The following is an 18,406-nucleotide window of genomic DNA, read 5'->3' as shown; positions in this document are numbered from 1 at the left end:
ACACTGATCATGCCCTGGACGTAACTTATTCGAACGCATGCCACCATTTTGCCTCTAACGTTTCCTGTAACTTGGCAACAGGAGCTCGCAGATATTCGGTCAGGTTGCTAAAAGGATGTCATTGGTTGTGTATCATGTATCGAGGGATACTCGGAGAGCTGATATTGTTATTGTATTGTAAATGGAAAAAGGGGATTGGTTCATTCCTAAATCCTTGCATTGCATTTATTACTTCATGGTATTATGACACTGTGGGAGTTGACTGCTGTTCTGATTGCATTTGAGCATCTTTACCCAACATGAACTTGAAATACATTTACACTTTAAGATTAAGGCTAGGGTTATGGGCGGGGTCAGTGTTCGGTCTTAACTTAACTTAATTCTAATGAAATCCAACAACATTTCTGATCATTCAAATTTGTCCTCAGATCAGTCTGCCAATTCCATTATAATGAGCATTATGTACTATGATCTATTTTAGGCTAAACCCACAGAAAACCAAAGCACTGAAATAAGCCTTGCTCTCCACAGGCAGATCACGATCGAGGAGGGTGAGCAGCGGGCAAAGGAGCTCAGCGTGATGTTTATCGAGACCAGTGCTAAGACAGGATACAACGTCAAGCAGGTGAGTTTCTCCTTAATGCCCACAATCAGCCAGCAGGATGAGAGCAGTGTGTGCGTATGTGTGTGGGCGTGAGAACAGTCTGCGTTTGTCCGGGTTTGTCGTCTGAGGTGCAGTCGAAGCAGTGAGTCAGGATGACTAAGCGCAGAGGTGGAAGAGGCGCAGAACTGACGCCAACTCTGATTAGCTGTTTTCTTCTTTCTATCTCGCTGCCCTGTCCCTCTGTCTCTCATGTTTTCTCTCTCCCCTCTGATGAGTGTGTGTGTGTGTGTGTGTGTGTGTGTGTGTTTGGCTCCCTCTGTACTGAGTGGGCTGTGAAGCAAGTTTAAGGCACAGTTTTATATGCATCATAGGCTGCATCTAAATGAGACACTTATTCTCAGAATGCTGATAGGCTCGACGCAGCCATCTATGTCTACATTCTCTAATCAGTCCCTCCAGGATTTTGCGATCGCAGAAATGAATGCAAAATCAAGAAAAGTCCGCGGTATTCAGAGGACCTTTCAATTTTTCTAAATTGCCTCATATTTTCCGCGAGATCTGGGCCAGGACACGTAATGTGACAACATCACAACGCGCAAAGCCCTCTTCGATTCACGTGCGTCGAGCATGAGTGCAGCTAAAAGGTCTCATTTACCAACAGACATCACTGCGAAAGAACGTGCAAAACAATTTCATGCAATTTTCCGCGAAAAATTTTTTGAAAAAATTCGCAGCAAAATCAAGCATTTTTGGCCGCAACAATCACGAAAAAAACAAAAAAACTCCAAAATCCTGTACGGACTCTATAGAGTCTTGCATTCTCATGTGTTAAACTTCCTAAATCATAAATTTCCTTGCGCTTTTAAGCACTTATTCCCACTCTTGCGCTTTTGTAAGGTTTTGAAGTAATTAAGTTATGTAATTAATGAATATTAAGTCAGTCGACACCAGACTGTTGCTCTTATTCAAAGGAAAGCTCAGGCAAAAAAATGTAATCAAGTATATCATGGCGCTCAACCAAGATATGTTTTAAAGTCTAAAGTTTACTTCTTCATATTTGGACCAGAGCTACAGGGCTAATTAATGATAACTGGTATTGGAAGCATTATATGCAGAGTCCTGGGAAATCCAATTGTATGTCGCTGTGGCTGAATTCTGGCAATCAGCCAAAAATGATGAAAAATCAGGCTTTTCCCAGTTTTACAATCTACAACATGCTTTAACTTAACCCTCCTATTATGTTATGGGTCAATTTGACCAATTTCCACATTTGAGATGTCTGAAATACTGGTTAATCTCTTGTTCTCTTTGAAATTCTTTGACTTTTTCCTCATTTAGGGTCATGAACTTATCTGCAAATATTTCTTCGTAATATAAGTTTACTGTTTTATGCTGTTCTTTACTGTTTTGTGTGTATTTAAACTGTGGCAGTCATTTTGACAGATAACATAAGGGATGGAACTATTTTCCAACATAAATCGTGAATATATTTTACCAAAACAGTGTGGAATTTTTATTCACTTTTAAGTCTTGCGTAGGCCATGTTCCTGCAAAGATCATTTTGAGTTTAATAAACATGGTGGTACAAACATTCAGTCGGCTTAAAGATGCCTAAAACCATGCTAACTACGTGTATTTTTCTCATACAGAGAAAGTCAAGTTGTTGGATATCTACATGCCCATCAGTTCACCTAGTAATCAGACATCAGCTGCCAAAAGATCCGTGAACCTCCTGCACTGCTGGGATGAAATCTTTTAATGGAATTGTCTTCCTTTTCACTTTTTTAGGGATAACCAGATTTTAAATGATTAACTTTACGGGTGGTTGAGATCCATGCAAAAGAACATAGCAATATATTTCAGTTCAGGAAAGCCTGTACTTTTCTGAGCCATATCAAGTATCATCACAAGTTTTACTATGCGAAAGGTTTTCCCAGGGCGACACGAATGGGGGGTGTTGTCCCACAGCTCGCAGATAACATTAGAATCGTGGCGTCACGATGTTATGTCGTTAGAATTCATGAAAAGTGTGGCATGTACGTGCACACGTATTGTTTGCACTCATATTCATCTTTATGTATTATATATATATATATTTATATTATTGTGTTAATGAACTAACTGCAAGTAAAATCCCTTGATAGTGAAGTGTCATTTACCCAATAGGATTTTTCCTGATTTTGTTGCCATTGTACACAGAAACTTGTATTTTTTATATACGCTTGTAAATTTTATATAGGCTTTCTGTGTAATTTTTTAACCCATAAAAGTATCTTATTCTGGCAACATCTTTTAAAAGGTATCTAAAAAAAAATAAACAGACTTCAGAATATGTATTTATGTCATGCATGTCTTCTGATATTGATCCCTACGTTTATGTAATGGTTGTAGATGCATGGTAAAGTTACATGCAGTATAAAGCAGCATGTTGCTAAATAGATGAGGTAAGTCAGGGCAGTAACTGAGTGCGCAGTAATGAATGAAGTGTCTGTTGGTCTGATTAAGCATAGATACACTGTTCTCATTCTTTCAGCTCATTAGCGCTTTATTGTTGCGTTAACTGTTTTTTTTTTTTTTTTTTTTTATAGAGATGGTGCAGGGTGACGATGCAGACACACAGATTCCTGACACCAATTGCTCTGATATCTCTCACTGCAGATTGAGCCACTCAGTGCTGTCAGCAAAAGCATTATTAGCCTTCTGTATGCCTTATGCATCATTCACACTAACCAATCCATCAGTGCATGGCTTGTCTTTGTTTCTGGCTGACTGTAATAAATAAGTAAATAAATACCCAGTTTTTAGTTTGCGAGCCCTGCAGCCTCAGTTTCATTAGTGTGATAAGACTGCAATCGATAGATACATTTGCTTATTTATCTTGCTTATCCTTAACACCAGCAGAGTCAGATAAACGGATTACTGTGCAGAGGTAATTGAAAAATGTTGGCCATAATATCAATTCAAGCAGAACAGTATGATGTGCTCTTCAGCAAATCTAATTTTGAGGCTTTGTGTAAACACTACTGAGATGTAAAATAATTGTATTTAGAATTTATTTTACAATTTTAATTTGTCTCTAGTCTCAAGTAGATGCTCCATGAACCTTTCTGGCAAGCTTTCTTCAAAAAGTAGACATTTTATTCATCTTCAGAGATCTTGTGGCACAATATTAGATAGGTTACGGCCGATCGGAGGATATATCAAAAGGGCACGTTATCCTGCCGAAAGAGGCCACTGCCTTTAGGGAGAACCGCTGCCATGAACGGCAGACCAGAGCCACCTTCTTCCATTGCTCCATGTGGTCCAGTTCTGATGCTCACATGCCCGTTGCAGATGCTTTCCGTGGTGGACACGGGTCAGCATGGGCACTCTGACCAGTCTGTGACTACACAGTCCCATACGCAGCAAGCTGCAATGCACTGTGTGTTCTGACACTTTTATGTCATAGCCAGCATTAACTTTTTCAACAATTTGTACTACAGTAGCGCTTCTGTGGGATCAGAGCAGACGGACTAGCCTTTGCTCCCTGCACACATGCCCACATGTCCTTTCACATGCCCAATGTAATGATCGGTGCATTTCATTAAAGGCTTTTAGGTTCTGTCTATCAGGTTTGTGTGTGTGTGTGTGTGTGTGTGTGTGAAAGAGAGAGCGTGAGAGAGAGAGAGTGTTTTCTAATTGCATTGGCTCATGTTTGAGCCTTTGTTCCAGCCATTTAAAAGTGCTTTATGGCTCTTTTTGTTTTTTCCCCTTCAAAAGCAACTGCCTGGAGGAAGCTAACCAAACATTGCCTTTTCACTGCCACTTGCTGCCTAATGGTCCACTGTCCTCCTGGCCAGTGTGATGTGATTGTTGACAGGGAATGTGGGTGCATACACTACACTAAGTGCTGTGTGTAAGAAAGATTGATTATTCTGTGTATATCCCGTGTCCCAGGATTCAGTAGAGTGTCTGTTAATCTAAATATGTATGTGGTAGAGGGATTTCTATCCTACTGGTTCTTACCTCGTAATTTTTTTATTTTTTTTTATCATTTAAACTAAACTACTAATATTGGAGTAAATCAGAATAAGTCAATGTGGACATGGCGGTAAGTTATAGCACTGCTCCAGACATCGTGTCTCGTCGCCTTTTCTCTCCAGCTCTCCGAGAGCTACACAGTCTCAAAAAGCTCTCAAAAGTGCTGTTTCCTGTCTGCTTCTCGTCTGACGCATGGACGCTTGGAAGGTGTTTTGCAACCGAACCAGATACAGTCTGCGACAATGGTCTGCGTGGGAATTTGCTTCTGTTTATAACTTTGTGAAAGTACACCTGCATGTTTTCCCCAAAGGAAAACCAGACTCCCTTCAGTGCTGGATATTACATTTAAATACAATTTAGATCTGGATTTATTTGTTTAATGATTGTTTACACGGGCATCTCAACAGAGACCTTTAATTACCGCAGAAACAATGAGCTAAGTAGTCAGGCGACATTAAAAATACATTAAATAGAAAGGAGAAAGGTAATAAAAAAAACAACATGATCCGTGTAAGAGTAGTCGCTCTGGGTTAAGAGAGTGTGTGGCGTGTTTCTAACACATAATGAACAGGTTATACTTACAGTGAAACCTTTGAATTCGATGTCTCGATGTTGTGTGCGTGTGACAGGAGATGACTGCAGACCCACCGATCATAAATGCAAAATGTAGGCCTTTAATAACAGTGTGTCATAGTGTGTGTGTGTTTCTCTTTTTCTCCTCTGTCTGTTTCTCAGCTGTTCCGACGTGTGGCCTCTGCCCTTCCTGGAATGGAGAGTATGCAGGAAACAAGCAAAGAGGGCAGTATCCTTTTATTAGTGCTGTGTGTTCTCTTACACAACACAAAACACTTTAGAAATGGAAGGTAACCATAAATTGCTCTGGTAAGGCTGAAAGCAAGGTAGTGAGAGTCATCTGAGTCATTTTGAAGTTGACAGGTTTGCCAGATAATATAATGATAATGAGTCTTTATTGGTCAAATATACATATATACACAGCACAGTGAAATTGTTTTTCTTTGCATTTCCCAGCATGTTAGGAGGTTGGGGTCAGAGCGCAGGGTCAGCCATGATACGGCGCCCCTGGAGCAGAGAGGGTTAAGGGCCTTGCTCGGTGGCCCAACAGTGGCAGCTTGGCAGTGACTCATAGCCTGGCAGTGCTGGGGCTTGAACCCCAGACCTTCCGATCAGTAACCCGGAACCTTAACCGTCAAGCCGCCACTGCCCGCTCTTATAATATATAAGAACCTTATAAGTCCAAGATGTGGCTTAACATCTTCAGGATTTTGATGTTGTACTGCTAAAAAGCAACACCAGAAGCATGGAACACTTGTGTTCTTTCACACGTGTATATGTTTGACCGTGCAGTAAAACTGTTTATGGTCTGAAGAACTAGCACCATCAGAGGCTGATTGCATGCTGTCACTTGAAGTCTTTGTTGCACTCAGATACACTCCAGCTGACTTCAGATATGCATGTACATTCCCTACCTGCATAAAGAAAAGAGCTCAGCATACAAGGTTTTTTCTTTCAGCCCATGACAGCTCGAGTGCATTTTTTACTGAGGATTTCTGTAACCCAGAGGGAGCAAGGGATGTCATTTAATACAAGAATTCAATTCAAGAAATCAGTTTCTTACAGTCCCTTCTGAAAGTATTGGAACGGCAAGGCTGATTGTTTTGTTTTTGCTATACATCGAATACATTTGGTTTGAGATCAAAAGATGAATTAATTGATGTTATATCAGAATTTCAGCTTTCATTTCCTGATATTTACCTTAGAACATTTGTATCAGACCACCCAATTTTTAGGTGCGCAATACAGAAGCAGATAAGTCTTAAAGTAAATGAAATTAAATAACACTTAATATTTGGCTGCATATCCCTTGCTTGCAACAGCTGCATCAAGCCCGTGACCCACTGAAATCACCCAACTGTTGCATTTTTCTTTTCTTTGGCTTTTCCGGGCTTGTAGTGCAGCTTCTTTCAGTTGTTGTTTGTTTTGGGGGATTTTTCCCTTTAGTCTCCTCTTCAGGAGGTGAAATGCTGTTCAACCAGGTTAATGTCTGGTGAATGACTTGGCCAGTCTAAAACCTTCCACTTTTTCCCCTTATAAAGTCCTTTGTTGTGTTGGCAGTGTGTTTTGGGTCATTGTCTTCCTGCATGATGAAGTTCCTCCCAATTAGATTGGATGCATTTCTGTGTAAATTGGCAGACGGGTTGTTTCTGAATTCTAGACTTCTGAATTCATTCTGCTGCTACCATCACGAATGCCATCATTATCAATAAAGATTCGTGAGCCTGTTCCAGAAGCAGTCATGCAAGCCCAAGCCATGACACTACCTCCACCATGTTTGATTGATGAGCTTCTATGTTTAGGATCATGAATAGATCCATTCTTTCTCCACACATTGGCTTGGTTCCAAAAATTTTGTGGCTCATCTCTGTATTTCTGTATTTCTGTGAATTCCAATCAGGCCTTCTGATTTTACTGCTGATGATTGCTTTTCATCTGGTGGTATGGCCTCTATCTTTCTGCACTTCAAATTATGGATTTTGATACCTTCAACCCTACCCTGTGAAGGTTGTTTTGTGTGATTTCACTGACTGTTTGTTTATCATTTTAAATAACAAATGCAGTCTTCACAGGTGAAACCTAGGGCTCAAACCAAGAGTAGCCATTCAGAGCTATTAATTGTTTAAACAAACAATTTAACAGGCCACACCTTGGTAGCAAGAAACACATATCAGTTGAAAAAATTGGTGGGTTCAAACAAAACGTGCCATGTTCCAAGTTGTTTAACACATCTAGCTGTAAATATGAGGAAATGAATGCTGGAATTCTGATCTGTTATCTCATATTCATCTTTTGATCTCAAACCCAAATGTTTTCATTGTATAGCGAGAACAATAAGATTGGCCTTGTTGTTCCAATACTTTTGGAGAGGACTGTATATACCCCAACACAAACTAAGCTAGGGTTTTTGTCTCTTCTGTGACGACTCCTCCACACGTCATTAAGGATTTATCAATAAGTTAAATGTGTTCAGAGGAAGTCCAAAAGAATAATGAACAAAAAAGTGCTATAAATACCAAATATCAATATAGATATAAAAATTTCCTTTTAAAAAAAAACAAAACAAAACAAAACAAAAAAACGTTTGTTGCAAAGTAAGAATATTTCATATTCCAGATTTGTTTGACCTAAAATGAGTGATAATGCCCAATGAATATTTAAATTGTAGCTCTGCACTACAGAGACATGCAAAAATGGGTTTCAGTTATTTTGGTGCTATAAATATTTTTATGGTATTTTTATTGACTTTTAATTTTTAGCTTGGCTTGTAGTCTAATGAACACTATAACATTGTATGCTATAACATCGACGGGACATGCAAATGTCCACATGCAGCAATAGTTTGAAGGATTTTCCCTTTTTTTTAATCGCATCTTGTATAAATGCAGATATGTGCTGTCTGATCGAGTGTGATAGAGATGTGCAACTGTTCAATAAGTCTTCTAATCTTTGGATCCTTTCCTCACTTCCTAATGAGCTAAGATATGAGGAAGGGTTGGAAGGAAAGGAAACAAGGAAGTACAGTTAAACTCTGTAAGGAACTCTGAATATTCATTGTTGTTAGTCAGTGTTTCTTTTGTTGAAGTGAGTTAGGAGCTGGAAAGAGCAAGCATGTGGACCATCCATTGGGGTAGTTGAGAAATTACTTAGAAAACACTCATTTATTGTAGTTGTTGAACTTCTTTAATACATTAAGAAACTCTACATTAGTTCATCATTTCTAATCATTCACATGCCCATTTTCTCAGTGAGTAACTGGCAGTAATTGAACAGCATGCACTTTAATCATATTAATTTCCATCTGAAAACTGGGAAAAGGTGGATTAATGATTAATGAATAAAATGTGTGTACTGAACACCCACTGCACTGAGAGAAATGGCATGTTGGCGAAAAGAGAAAGTAACCTATAGGAACTGTCGGCTGGCATTTGTGTGGCCCTTTCACACGCTGGAGAAATGGAGTGCTGACTTTCAGGCAGGTTTAAATTGTGAAAGGTCACAAAGTGATGCCTAGACTGATCTACAGACATAATGCTGATAGGAAGCTGGAAGGGAGTATTCAAGATATTTCCTTGGCATTACAGTGAATTCTTCTTGACAAGACGTAGCTTATCTGAAATAGGGATAGTATTGTCTGCAACACAATAAACAGTCTTTTGAAAATAATAATAATAATAATAATAAAATCTAGAGTTAAATCTTGAGGTCTTCAATTTGTCTTTTATGGGAAAACCCGTAACATTGTAACAGTGTGTTGTTGTTTTTTTTAATCTGAGAGGAAGATTAGGATGCTAAGAACCCTTTACAATGCAAACATTTTTTTTTAATGGTTAAACGCTATAGAGAATGGTCTTCACACTGGACCAGTCTTGTATCAAATATGATTCTCACATTGACATTTTGGGTGTTGGTTGCTGGTAAAGGTGTGGTTAGGTAATTAGGTTTTATGTTATTTGTGTGTGGTGTAGGAATTTGTCTCACATCTCAAGTTACATTCGTATATTGTAACGTTAATAAATATACTATACATATGTATGGATGTACACGGTATGGCCAAAAGTACACCTGACTATCATACCCATATGTGCCATTCCAAAACCCTGGGCATAAACACAGATTTAGTTCCCCTTTTCTGTTATAACAGCCACCACTCTTCTGGGAAGGCTTTCCACTAGATTTTGGGGCGTGGCTATGAGGATTTGTGGTCATTCAGCCACAAGAGCATTAGTGAGTTCAGGCACTGATGTCAAGTGAAATGGCCTGATAAGCAGTTAGACTTCTAATTCATCCCAGAGGTGTTCAGTGGGTTGAGGTCATGGCTCGGGCTACTCGAGTTCTTCCACATTAACCTTAGCAAACAACGTCTTTGTTCAGCGCTCTTAGTTCCTGTGAAGGGAAATCTCAAGGCTACAGCATACAAATACATTGGGAAGGACCACATATTGTACGGGTGGGATGATCAGGTGTCCACATACTTTTGGCCATATAGTGTATGTAAAGCTACTCTCACCAAGACATTTTTGGTATCCAAGAAGTCATGTCTTTGCTATAAGCAGACGACACACATCGGACCATGGCAATGCGTTGAAAACGATTGTGTCTCTGTTTTCCATTTAAAAGGTTCACCAGCCTGTGCCAACCAATCAGACATCAGGGGAGGAGAATCCATGTTTGACCATTTATCAGTCTAAACCCAAAAACAAACCTACAACAAGTGACAACATACATAAATGTCAAAATATACTTGTGAACACAGCGTAAGTAAAGCTTTATGAAATAATAACTGTATATGGTTTACGTTTGGCAACTCAGCAAAAGTAGAAGCGGACCAGGATGCCAAAACTCTTGCAAGTTTGTTTAAGATTAAGAGAAACTATCAGGGGACAGAAACTAATACAATAGCATGCAGATTGTGTTATCAATATCCGAGAATACACCTTTCTGATGGTGGTATTTTTTGGAGTAGTCTGTTTTGATGGTGGGATGTGACAGTTGACATCAGTGCTATTTCCTGCACACCTGCACACAGGTTTTGTATTGACTCCAAACTGCTGCTGATGATTTCCTCTCCTGTCCTGATAGTGTCTCGTAATTTCCTCTTTTCCTGGGAGGATGATGTACTGAAGCAGATGATAAGGGCTGGTGTGAGAATTCTGTCTGTCATGGTAGTATAGAATTGCACAGTGGATGAAACTTTATAAACTGCTGCTTTGTCGAGGATGTGTAAAACTTCTTCTGGATGAAAGCGGGCAATAATGTGTGATTGTACTGCGGAGAAACTGTTGAAGATGAGCGGGGGGGGGGGGGGGGGCGGAGATGAGTTTCCTGAAGTCATTGTGTTGTGTGCTTTAAGGGCGTTGAGATCAAGAGTGTTCTACATGCCCCAGGTTAGTAGTGGGTTCAATTCTTGGTGGAATTTTGACTCCGTGTCGTTAGCAATCAGAGCAGTGACAGTCGCAGAACTTAATCAACTTGACAGGTGAGTCCGTAAACCACTTTTGTCTGGGTTTGTGAGTGCCTGTGGGTGTGATTTTTATTGATTATGTTTGAAGGTTAGACATCTCAGGCTGGTGACGTGTGTGTGGGGGTTTCAAATGTTGATTTGTGGGTAGATGTGTGTGAATCAGTGTGTGATGGACTTTTGTGGGGACAAAACATCTCCATGATAACAGGAACACATTGCAGTTTGGACATTGTGAGAATCTTGGCTAGTCCTTTCTTTTCTTAAAAAAAAAAAAGGCAGTTTTTATTTGAAAAGCTAATAAAGCCTAAATGTTTCCTTATAGTTACTAAGGTTACAGATAGGGTTAGGTGCATTATCTATCAATAGCAATACATTCAGTCAGTCAGTGTGTGTGTGTGTATGTGTGTGTGTGTGCGTGTGTGTATATGACAGCCTGTCAGGGTGATGTAGAGTCCTTCCTAACTGCTTACCCAACCCTCACTGTCTCTGTGTGTAGACTTAATGGCACTGAGGCCTCCTGCTGTTATTGCACTCTACTGAGTATCGATCCAGAGAAAAAAAGAGGGGGGGAGAGAGAGAGAGAGAGAGAGAGAGATACCAGACAAGATTACTCTTCCAAATGTCCCAGAAAGCATAGATGGCTACTCCTTGGCTTTTATAAGAATATTAAATCATTGCTTCCCTCATTTACATTTGAGTTAAACCATGCACTCCAACAGCAGCGCTCTCTCTCTCTCTCTCACTCCCTCTCTCTCTCTCTCTCTCTCTCTCTCTCTCTCTTAGTTTCATGTATCTATAATAAGTGTATATTGACCCCATAACACTGGAGTGGTTTTTTCAGTGTTACATGGTGTATATTTAAATAGTGTGCTTGTGTGTGTGTGTGTGTGTGTGTGTGTGTGCGTGTGTGTGCACGTGTATTAGTGAGGGCAAAACAGAAAGTTGTCCCTGTCTTACCCCTGTTCGAACCTCTGTGACCTGTTTTTGAAGACCAGTTTGCAATTTACAATCATTTTTGCCTAGACATTAGTACTCATCTCAGGCTTCTAGTTCTCTTATTCTATTTTGGATGCCAATAATATACATACTTTCACTTTAGAATTACCAACACAGAATATTCTAGCTATCACACAACATAATTGATACAAAATATCCCTGCTATTTTACAGCATAACGTAATAGATTATGTACTTCAACAATGTCAAAACACGTTTATGAATATTTAGGCAAGTTTTTATAGTAAACATTTTGGGTGAGACGGCTCCAGTCCAAACTTAAATAAAGCAGACTTCAGACACCAAATAAGTCTTGACACAATACTGATTCTTTTTCATTAGTTAAAGTAACTAAGCAAGCTGCTTTTTTTTAACGATCTTAACACCCTATAACGTGATAAATGCCAATAATAACATTTATTGTATAGCTAAAGTAAAGCGAGCCCCTCTCTCTGACAGACACATGACACAATAATGATATCTGTTCTATAGCAGAAGCGAGTGATGGGATGTAATCGATCTTATCGATTATCGATCGATGACTAACGCATCCTTGGCAGAAGACAGACGGTGATATCGCTCATTTTGGAAAGAAAAACTGATAGAAGAAAAATGTGTCATTTTGTGTGTCAAACAGTGTGTGAAGTTAAAATTATAATTACATTTTATATGCTTTTCCTACAGATAAGAAAAGTGACAGCAGCTTACCAAACATTTGGGAATTGTCAGTCTGTGTGATTTATGTCAGGGGTGATGAGGAAGTATGGTAATAAGTAAGTAAATAAGTAAAATCACAACTTAAGACAAATCCATCAAACAGCAGTGCTTAACACTGCACTAGATTAACTATATATAAGTGTACATGGCATCATTTTGGATATGCAGTCAGTTCCACAACACGTTGTGTTGTGTTTGTGAATGCAGTGCCTCCTAGAGCATAAGAGAGAGTACTACAGCCTGTATGTTGTCCTTCTGCCTCCAGGGGTCAATAATGATCCATAGTTTATGGCCAGTTTGCCTGACATTCCTTAATACAGGATCCCAGGCTGCACAGCATTGCACACCTCATTTAACACGTCTGATTTAACTTCACCAGCTAATTATCGAGCTGAATTCAGTGTGTTCAAAAGAAGAAGAAGAAGAAAAAAAAACACTCATTTTATCCCTTTAGGACCTGCGTTTGACACTTCTGCTTTACTGGATCAGTAGACAAGTAATGAAAGATTTTGTATTACCTTGAAATGAATTCTGCATCTAATCAGTTTCATTTTACACCATCTGTACAGACAGGATGAATTGCATTATATCAGGATTTCTTGGCTGAACAGTGTAAATGAATGAAGAGACCCGAAGGAGTGGAGAGTAAAATAATGTAGATAGTGTAATGTATGTATGTAATAAGTCATAATGAAGCTGTTTCTTCCTTAACAACCTTCCTCAGTGATCGACATCAAGCTGGACAAACCGCAAGAGCCGACTACCACTGAAGGCGGATGCTCCTGTTAATAGCCCACAGCTAATCAGTCTACTTCATGTACACCACGTGCTTGTTGTGTTGCTTTCTGTTGAGTTCCAGTTGAGTTTTTCGAGATTGGATATTTGGCACTCGTTAGACCACGAGGTCACCGCTTGAAAACAGTGTTAAGTCCATTTCATTTGTGAAATAGTATACTTTATTAACAAAATTGCCAAAAAGTCTTAAAAATTTGAAAGGGACAGAAAAAAAACAAAAAAACAACAAAAAAGTCCAATCATGGATTCTTTTTTTTTTTTTCCTTTTGATTTTTATTTTTGTACACACAAGGAAAATCTCTTTAAAAAAAAAAAAGAAAGAAAGAAAGAAAGAAAGAATGACAGGAAGTTTAAAACTGCTACACATATGAGGAAGATTCATCCGACAGCCAGTATAGATTGAAGGGAACCCGAACAAAAATTACTGGATGAAAATACAAAGCAAGCCTGCATGCAAGACCTGTTTTCGTCGCCGGTTTAGAATTTTATAGTTCCACTCGATTCTGTCAGCTGGCATACGTGTACACGACTTTCACTATGTCCATGTAAACGCTTACTCACACATGTGACTTTATGCACTGTATGAAAACTTCATTGTTTTAAGGTTCGTGAGTGTTTTTATGTACTTCAGACAGAGCCAGTGTAGAAGATTGAGGCTCAGCCACATCAGTTTAGACACTTTGAATCCCATCCTGGAGAAATGTTCCATTTTATTTTTCATCACCACACAGGCAGACTTCTCTTCACAAGCTTCTCTCATACGTCTCATATTTAAGTCGCTTGAAACCAGAGGATGATTCATAGAATCCAAATATTGCCTGTTCAGTAAGACGTGTCTGACGTATGATTTCTCTCCAGATTGTAACACAGACTGAAGAGCCGAAGAGATGATTTCACGACTTTGACATTCCTATTAAGAAAACAAACATGAACATGTAAGCTTTTTCATATTGATATAGTATAGTCATGCTTCACTGTAAATAATGCTTTAAGACCGATGAATATGTAGTATTCCACCGGACACGACATTAGCTGACTACTGAGAGTTAGGGTTATGCAGAGATCTACTGTAGGTGCTTTATACATTCGCATCTCTCGAGGACGTCGAGGTCCGCTCCTGTGTCCGTGTCTGACCTCACGACGCAGTAATATAGAGTACCTTTATTTCAGTCCTTAATGCCCTTTCGAACGAAAGATGTAAATGTTTCAAGGTTGATGTAGAGAATATCTCACCAGTCACTATTATCCAAATGACTCCTCTTTAGTACTGCTACATCTATTCACAATTAGGACTAAATGACTCACATTTATCTTTTATTATTATTATTATTATTATTATTAAATGAGCCAAATACTAATGTTGAACCAAGAGTTCTGGGGAATAATTTAAGAGCAGAGCACACAAGCTGTTCAGTTTAACTGCTAATCAAACAGTCAAGAGATTTAAGAGTGGTATTCCAGATAACGTGTTGTGTATGAACAAGTGTTTCCTGTGAATTTTGCAGAAGAGGCTTTGCAATTCTGTTCTTATCTACTTGCAGCAGAAATGGATCTCTACTTCCAGCTAATTCTAGTCGAGATATATGCTGTCTGACTGGATTGTGCTCTGTATCACTGTATGTTTTCACTCACCTGCCTGACTGTCTTGTAGGACTCCTGCTACATGGAAGAAGCAAAACAAGCATCAGTTGTGCACTGATTCATTAATGACACACAAATCTCAGTTTTGCCCTCTGTGTTATTTTTCATGATGCCTTCATTGATTGTTTTCAAATGGCACAGACACTCATAGCCTGGTGGCACACACACAGCTGAAAATGAAACTCTGGTGTGAAGGTATTTATTGTTTGATTATTTGACTGTTTCTTTGATACCTTGTAACATTTGTTTACATTTCGTTTACTTCTTGTATCACCTTTCACTTCATCATGTGCTTTCACCATCGTGTAGATAGAGTCTACTATATCATTAGGCATGAACAGGATGTATATATATAGTCTAGCCCTTATAAGGTGTGTACCAAAACAACAGTGAATCTGTGATTTGTTCATTCTTCTGTTGGCACAGTAATACACACCATTCTTGGCAAAAAAAAAAAAAAAAAGAAGGAAAAAAAAAAAGTCTGTATGTATGTTGGGTCCTGCTTCAGAGAGTGAGACCATTACTAGTGTAAATGTTTCAACTTGAGTCTGATTGATTCAGAGCTCACTCTCCATTCACACTGTACAGAGATCTAGCATGTCTGTCTGAACCAATAAAAATCAATTTAAAAAAACTATTTAAAAAAAAAAAGTCTTGTTACCTACCTGGCTTTTGTTGGTTTTAATTCGGATAATTATCTGACAAGTCCACAAAGATCCATTAAGACACTGATTCATAAAATATTAATCATCAAATAGGTCAAAGTGGATCTTCATAACGTTCTCCTTTTGTTGTATATTTAATTATTTATCTGTATCTATCTGTACCATTTGTATTAGTGCTCCAAATGTCTATATCTGTATTCAGATATAAACCTGAAGTGGGTGTGGCCTTTTTTCTTTTTTCTTTTCTTTTTTTTTTTAATTATGAACACTAAATGGTCTGTGAATGGTATTATTTTTGTTTGTACCTGCCCCCAGTATTTCCTAAAAAAAAAAATTGTTGGTTCTATTTACCAATACATAAACAAATTAGTAGCCTACATTATTCAGTTTCACCCCTAATCCAGAGGTATGTCAATAACATAGTTATAACATTATCTTATTTTTGAAAAACAAACAAATAAATAAGTCAGAAGTTTATACATTCCAATATTTACCATATTTCAGCAAGTTAGCATTTAGGAAAATGCTGTAGCTGCATTTTTGTGAACCAATTTTAGTCATGAATTGAAAAAGTAGTCATTGCAGGTGTATTTTGTTAACACTTAAACATTTAAACAAATTAATACAGGTGAGCTTCTTTCTTAACATTACTTGTGATTTATTAATCCTAGATCTAATACTTTGTCAATATGAATGAAAGTTGTCAATAGTGTTTGTAGAATGTAATCATTACCATAACCATACTGACTTCCTTGTCGAAAATATCTTGGGAAGTTACTCAGAAGTAGATAATGAATTGTTACGAGAGTCTCATTATCATGTCACAGCATGTTTCCCCAGGAAAAACAACACTGAGTCATTTGAGCTTCACAGGTTTGGCAAGGTTCTAACTGAAACTATGACATAACACTGGTTTTACCTGGTGTTTCCTGATTGTGTTATGTGAAACATACACATGATACATTTACTCAGAAAATCGCTTTTTTTGGAATCTCTAAAATCTCTAGAAACATTTTTTTTTTTTTTTTTAAATGTATTGCTTAGTTGGAATTTCTCTTTGAATATTATGCATGTCTAAATACATCTTTCTGCTTTATTTACAGGTTAAAAAGATTATAGATGTTAGCATTTGTTGACTATATCTTAGTAGTTTTTAGATTCAAATAGTATATTTTGCCATGATGGTACAAGAGCACGTGCACAGCAGAGAAGCCTAATAGAGCCTCACGACTAACTCTCAGATGGCCGACATATTAACAGATGACATGCGTTTAATTAAAATGGCTCTTATCCATTTATCCAGCTGAACGGTTCCTTTGTGTTATGTTGTTTCTGGTTTTCTAACACAAAGGACCTCCCAGTACTGTCATTTACAATATGGTGATTAGGTATTTGAACATATTTCATGTGTATTCAGCTGTAAAAAATAAATACATATATATATATTTTTTTTAAAAATTGTAAGTTAAATTCTAAGGTTTCTTGTAGCTGTGATACTTTTTTAATCCATATGATAATTAATGATTTTGCTACTTCTTACAGAATGTCTTTCACTGTTGTCTAGAGGCTTTTTTTCATCCGGTGTAAATTTCAGTTGATGCCATGGCTCAGTTTAAACTTGGTTTTGAACCCACTGCTCTAAGCAGACTGAACAAAGCATGACACTCTGCTACCACTTGTTTAGATTTTAAGATTTTGATTTGTTACAAATTTGATGCTTTGCACATGATCTCCTGTGCCATGCATTTTTGGTTCTTTCCTGAGAGCTCATGCATCATCTCTGCTGATTGCGTATTTAGGCCCTGTGTTCTTGAAAAGCAAGGTGAGGTTTCTAGTACTGATAGAAATAAAGCTCCAAGTGATGACAGCTGAACCATACAGTAGGTGTTGATTTAGGTAGGGACTGCTTAAATGTCCTTACCAACATTTGGGGTTTTATTGGAGGGTAAAACAGACAATAATTGTGCCTCAAGCCATTAGGTGTTGACGTGCTGAAAGTGTAGCTAACAACCTAGCTGAAAGCTGGAAACGGCAAACGTATATAGCTAACTAGCTGACATGGTTAACTGTATGCATAAGTAGGTAGGTAACTGATTTGATTAGAAACTGATAAATGTTAGTAGCTATCTGACTTGGTTAGAAACTGCATGTGTAAGTGTCTAGCTAGCTGACTCGGACTCGTACTTATGCTTTGTTTTTGACTTTTCAAAAAGTTTTATAATAGTAACATTCCACTTTTGTCAAAAGGCATTATACTAGTTAGATATTAGTATTGTGTCTATGGATCTAATTTTAGCTAGCTAACTAGCTTTAACATTAACTAGAGGTGCACTGACTCCTATAGGCTCTGGCTCCTGTGGTAAATTCTATGCATTGAATTGAAATTTCTGGCTCCAATGATGAGTTTGTAGAAAAAATGATAGGACAAAATGCGTTCGGGGTTTTTTCAGAGTGAGGTTGGTTTTTTTTTTTTTTTTTTTTTTCCATATTTACATCACGTTAAATTGATGGAAAGGTTGTTCTCAGTGTTGGTGTTTGATTTTCAATATTGAACCCAGCCCTAACTTTACTCTGAACGGCTTGTAGCCTTTCTAGCGAATTGTCAATAGCTGTGAATTGCCAGTTTTTGGATCCTGTTGGCCTAGACCCAACTGCAAGCAGTATCTTTAAAGTAATGTTGAACTTGGCACGATCTCTCATTGCTTACCTGCGTGGTTTGGCTAAATGCTTTTATTTAGTGTTTGGTCTTTTAAAGCAATATATAAAGCTGCCCACAGTGCTTTTAATAAAGTTGATACCAAGAGTAATCAGATAACTAATGAAAAGAGATGGGTCATTTATTTGAGTATAGTGAGAAATTGCACGTGTGCATATTATTAGAGTGCTTTTGTGTCTATCAAATCAGGGAAACTGACCTGCATACACATCATAA

The 18,406-nt window shown here is 38.1% G+C and overlaps 1 protein-coding gene across 3 annotated transcripts in view; it reads left to right on the top strand.

The window, feature by feature from the left end:
* rab6ba (RAB6B, member RAS oncogene family a) overlaps nt 1-14,809 on the top strand; it is an 89,130-nt gene extending 74,321 nt beyond the window's left edge. The window contains exons 6-8 of one of the 3 annotated variants that reach the window (XM_053637079.1): nt 532-625; nt 5,360-5,426; nt 13,098-14,809. In XM_053637079.1, coding sequence (XP_053493054.1) covers nt 532-625; nt 5,360-5,426; nt 13,098-13,162 — 226 coding nt within the window. In that variant the 3' untranslated portion in view covers nt 13,163-14,809. The other 2 variants (XM_053637081.1, XM_053637080.1) reach the window with 2 other exon arrangements.
* Nucleotides 14,810-18,406: the final 3,597 nt, after the last annotated feature.

Source organism: Ictalurus furcatus, chromosome 11 (genome assembly GCF_023375685.1).
Source record: "Ictalurus furcatus strain D&B chromosome 11, Billie_1.0, whole genome shotgun sequence".
In the NCBI taxonomy this organism is placed as follows: Eukaryota; Metazoa; Chordata; class Actinopteri; order Siluriformes; family Ictaluridae; genus Ictalurus; species Ictalurus furcatus.
This window is presented reverse-complemented; position numbering and strand designations above follow the sequence as displayed.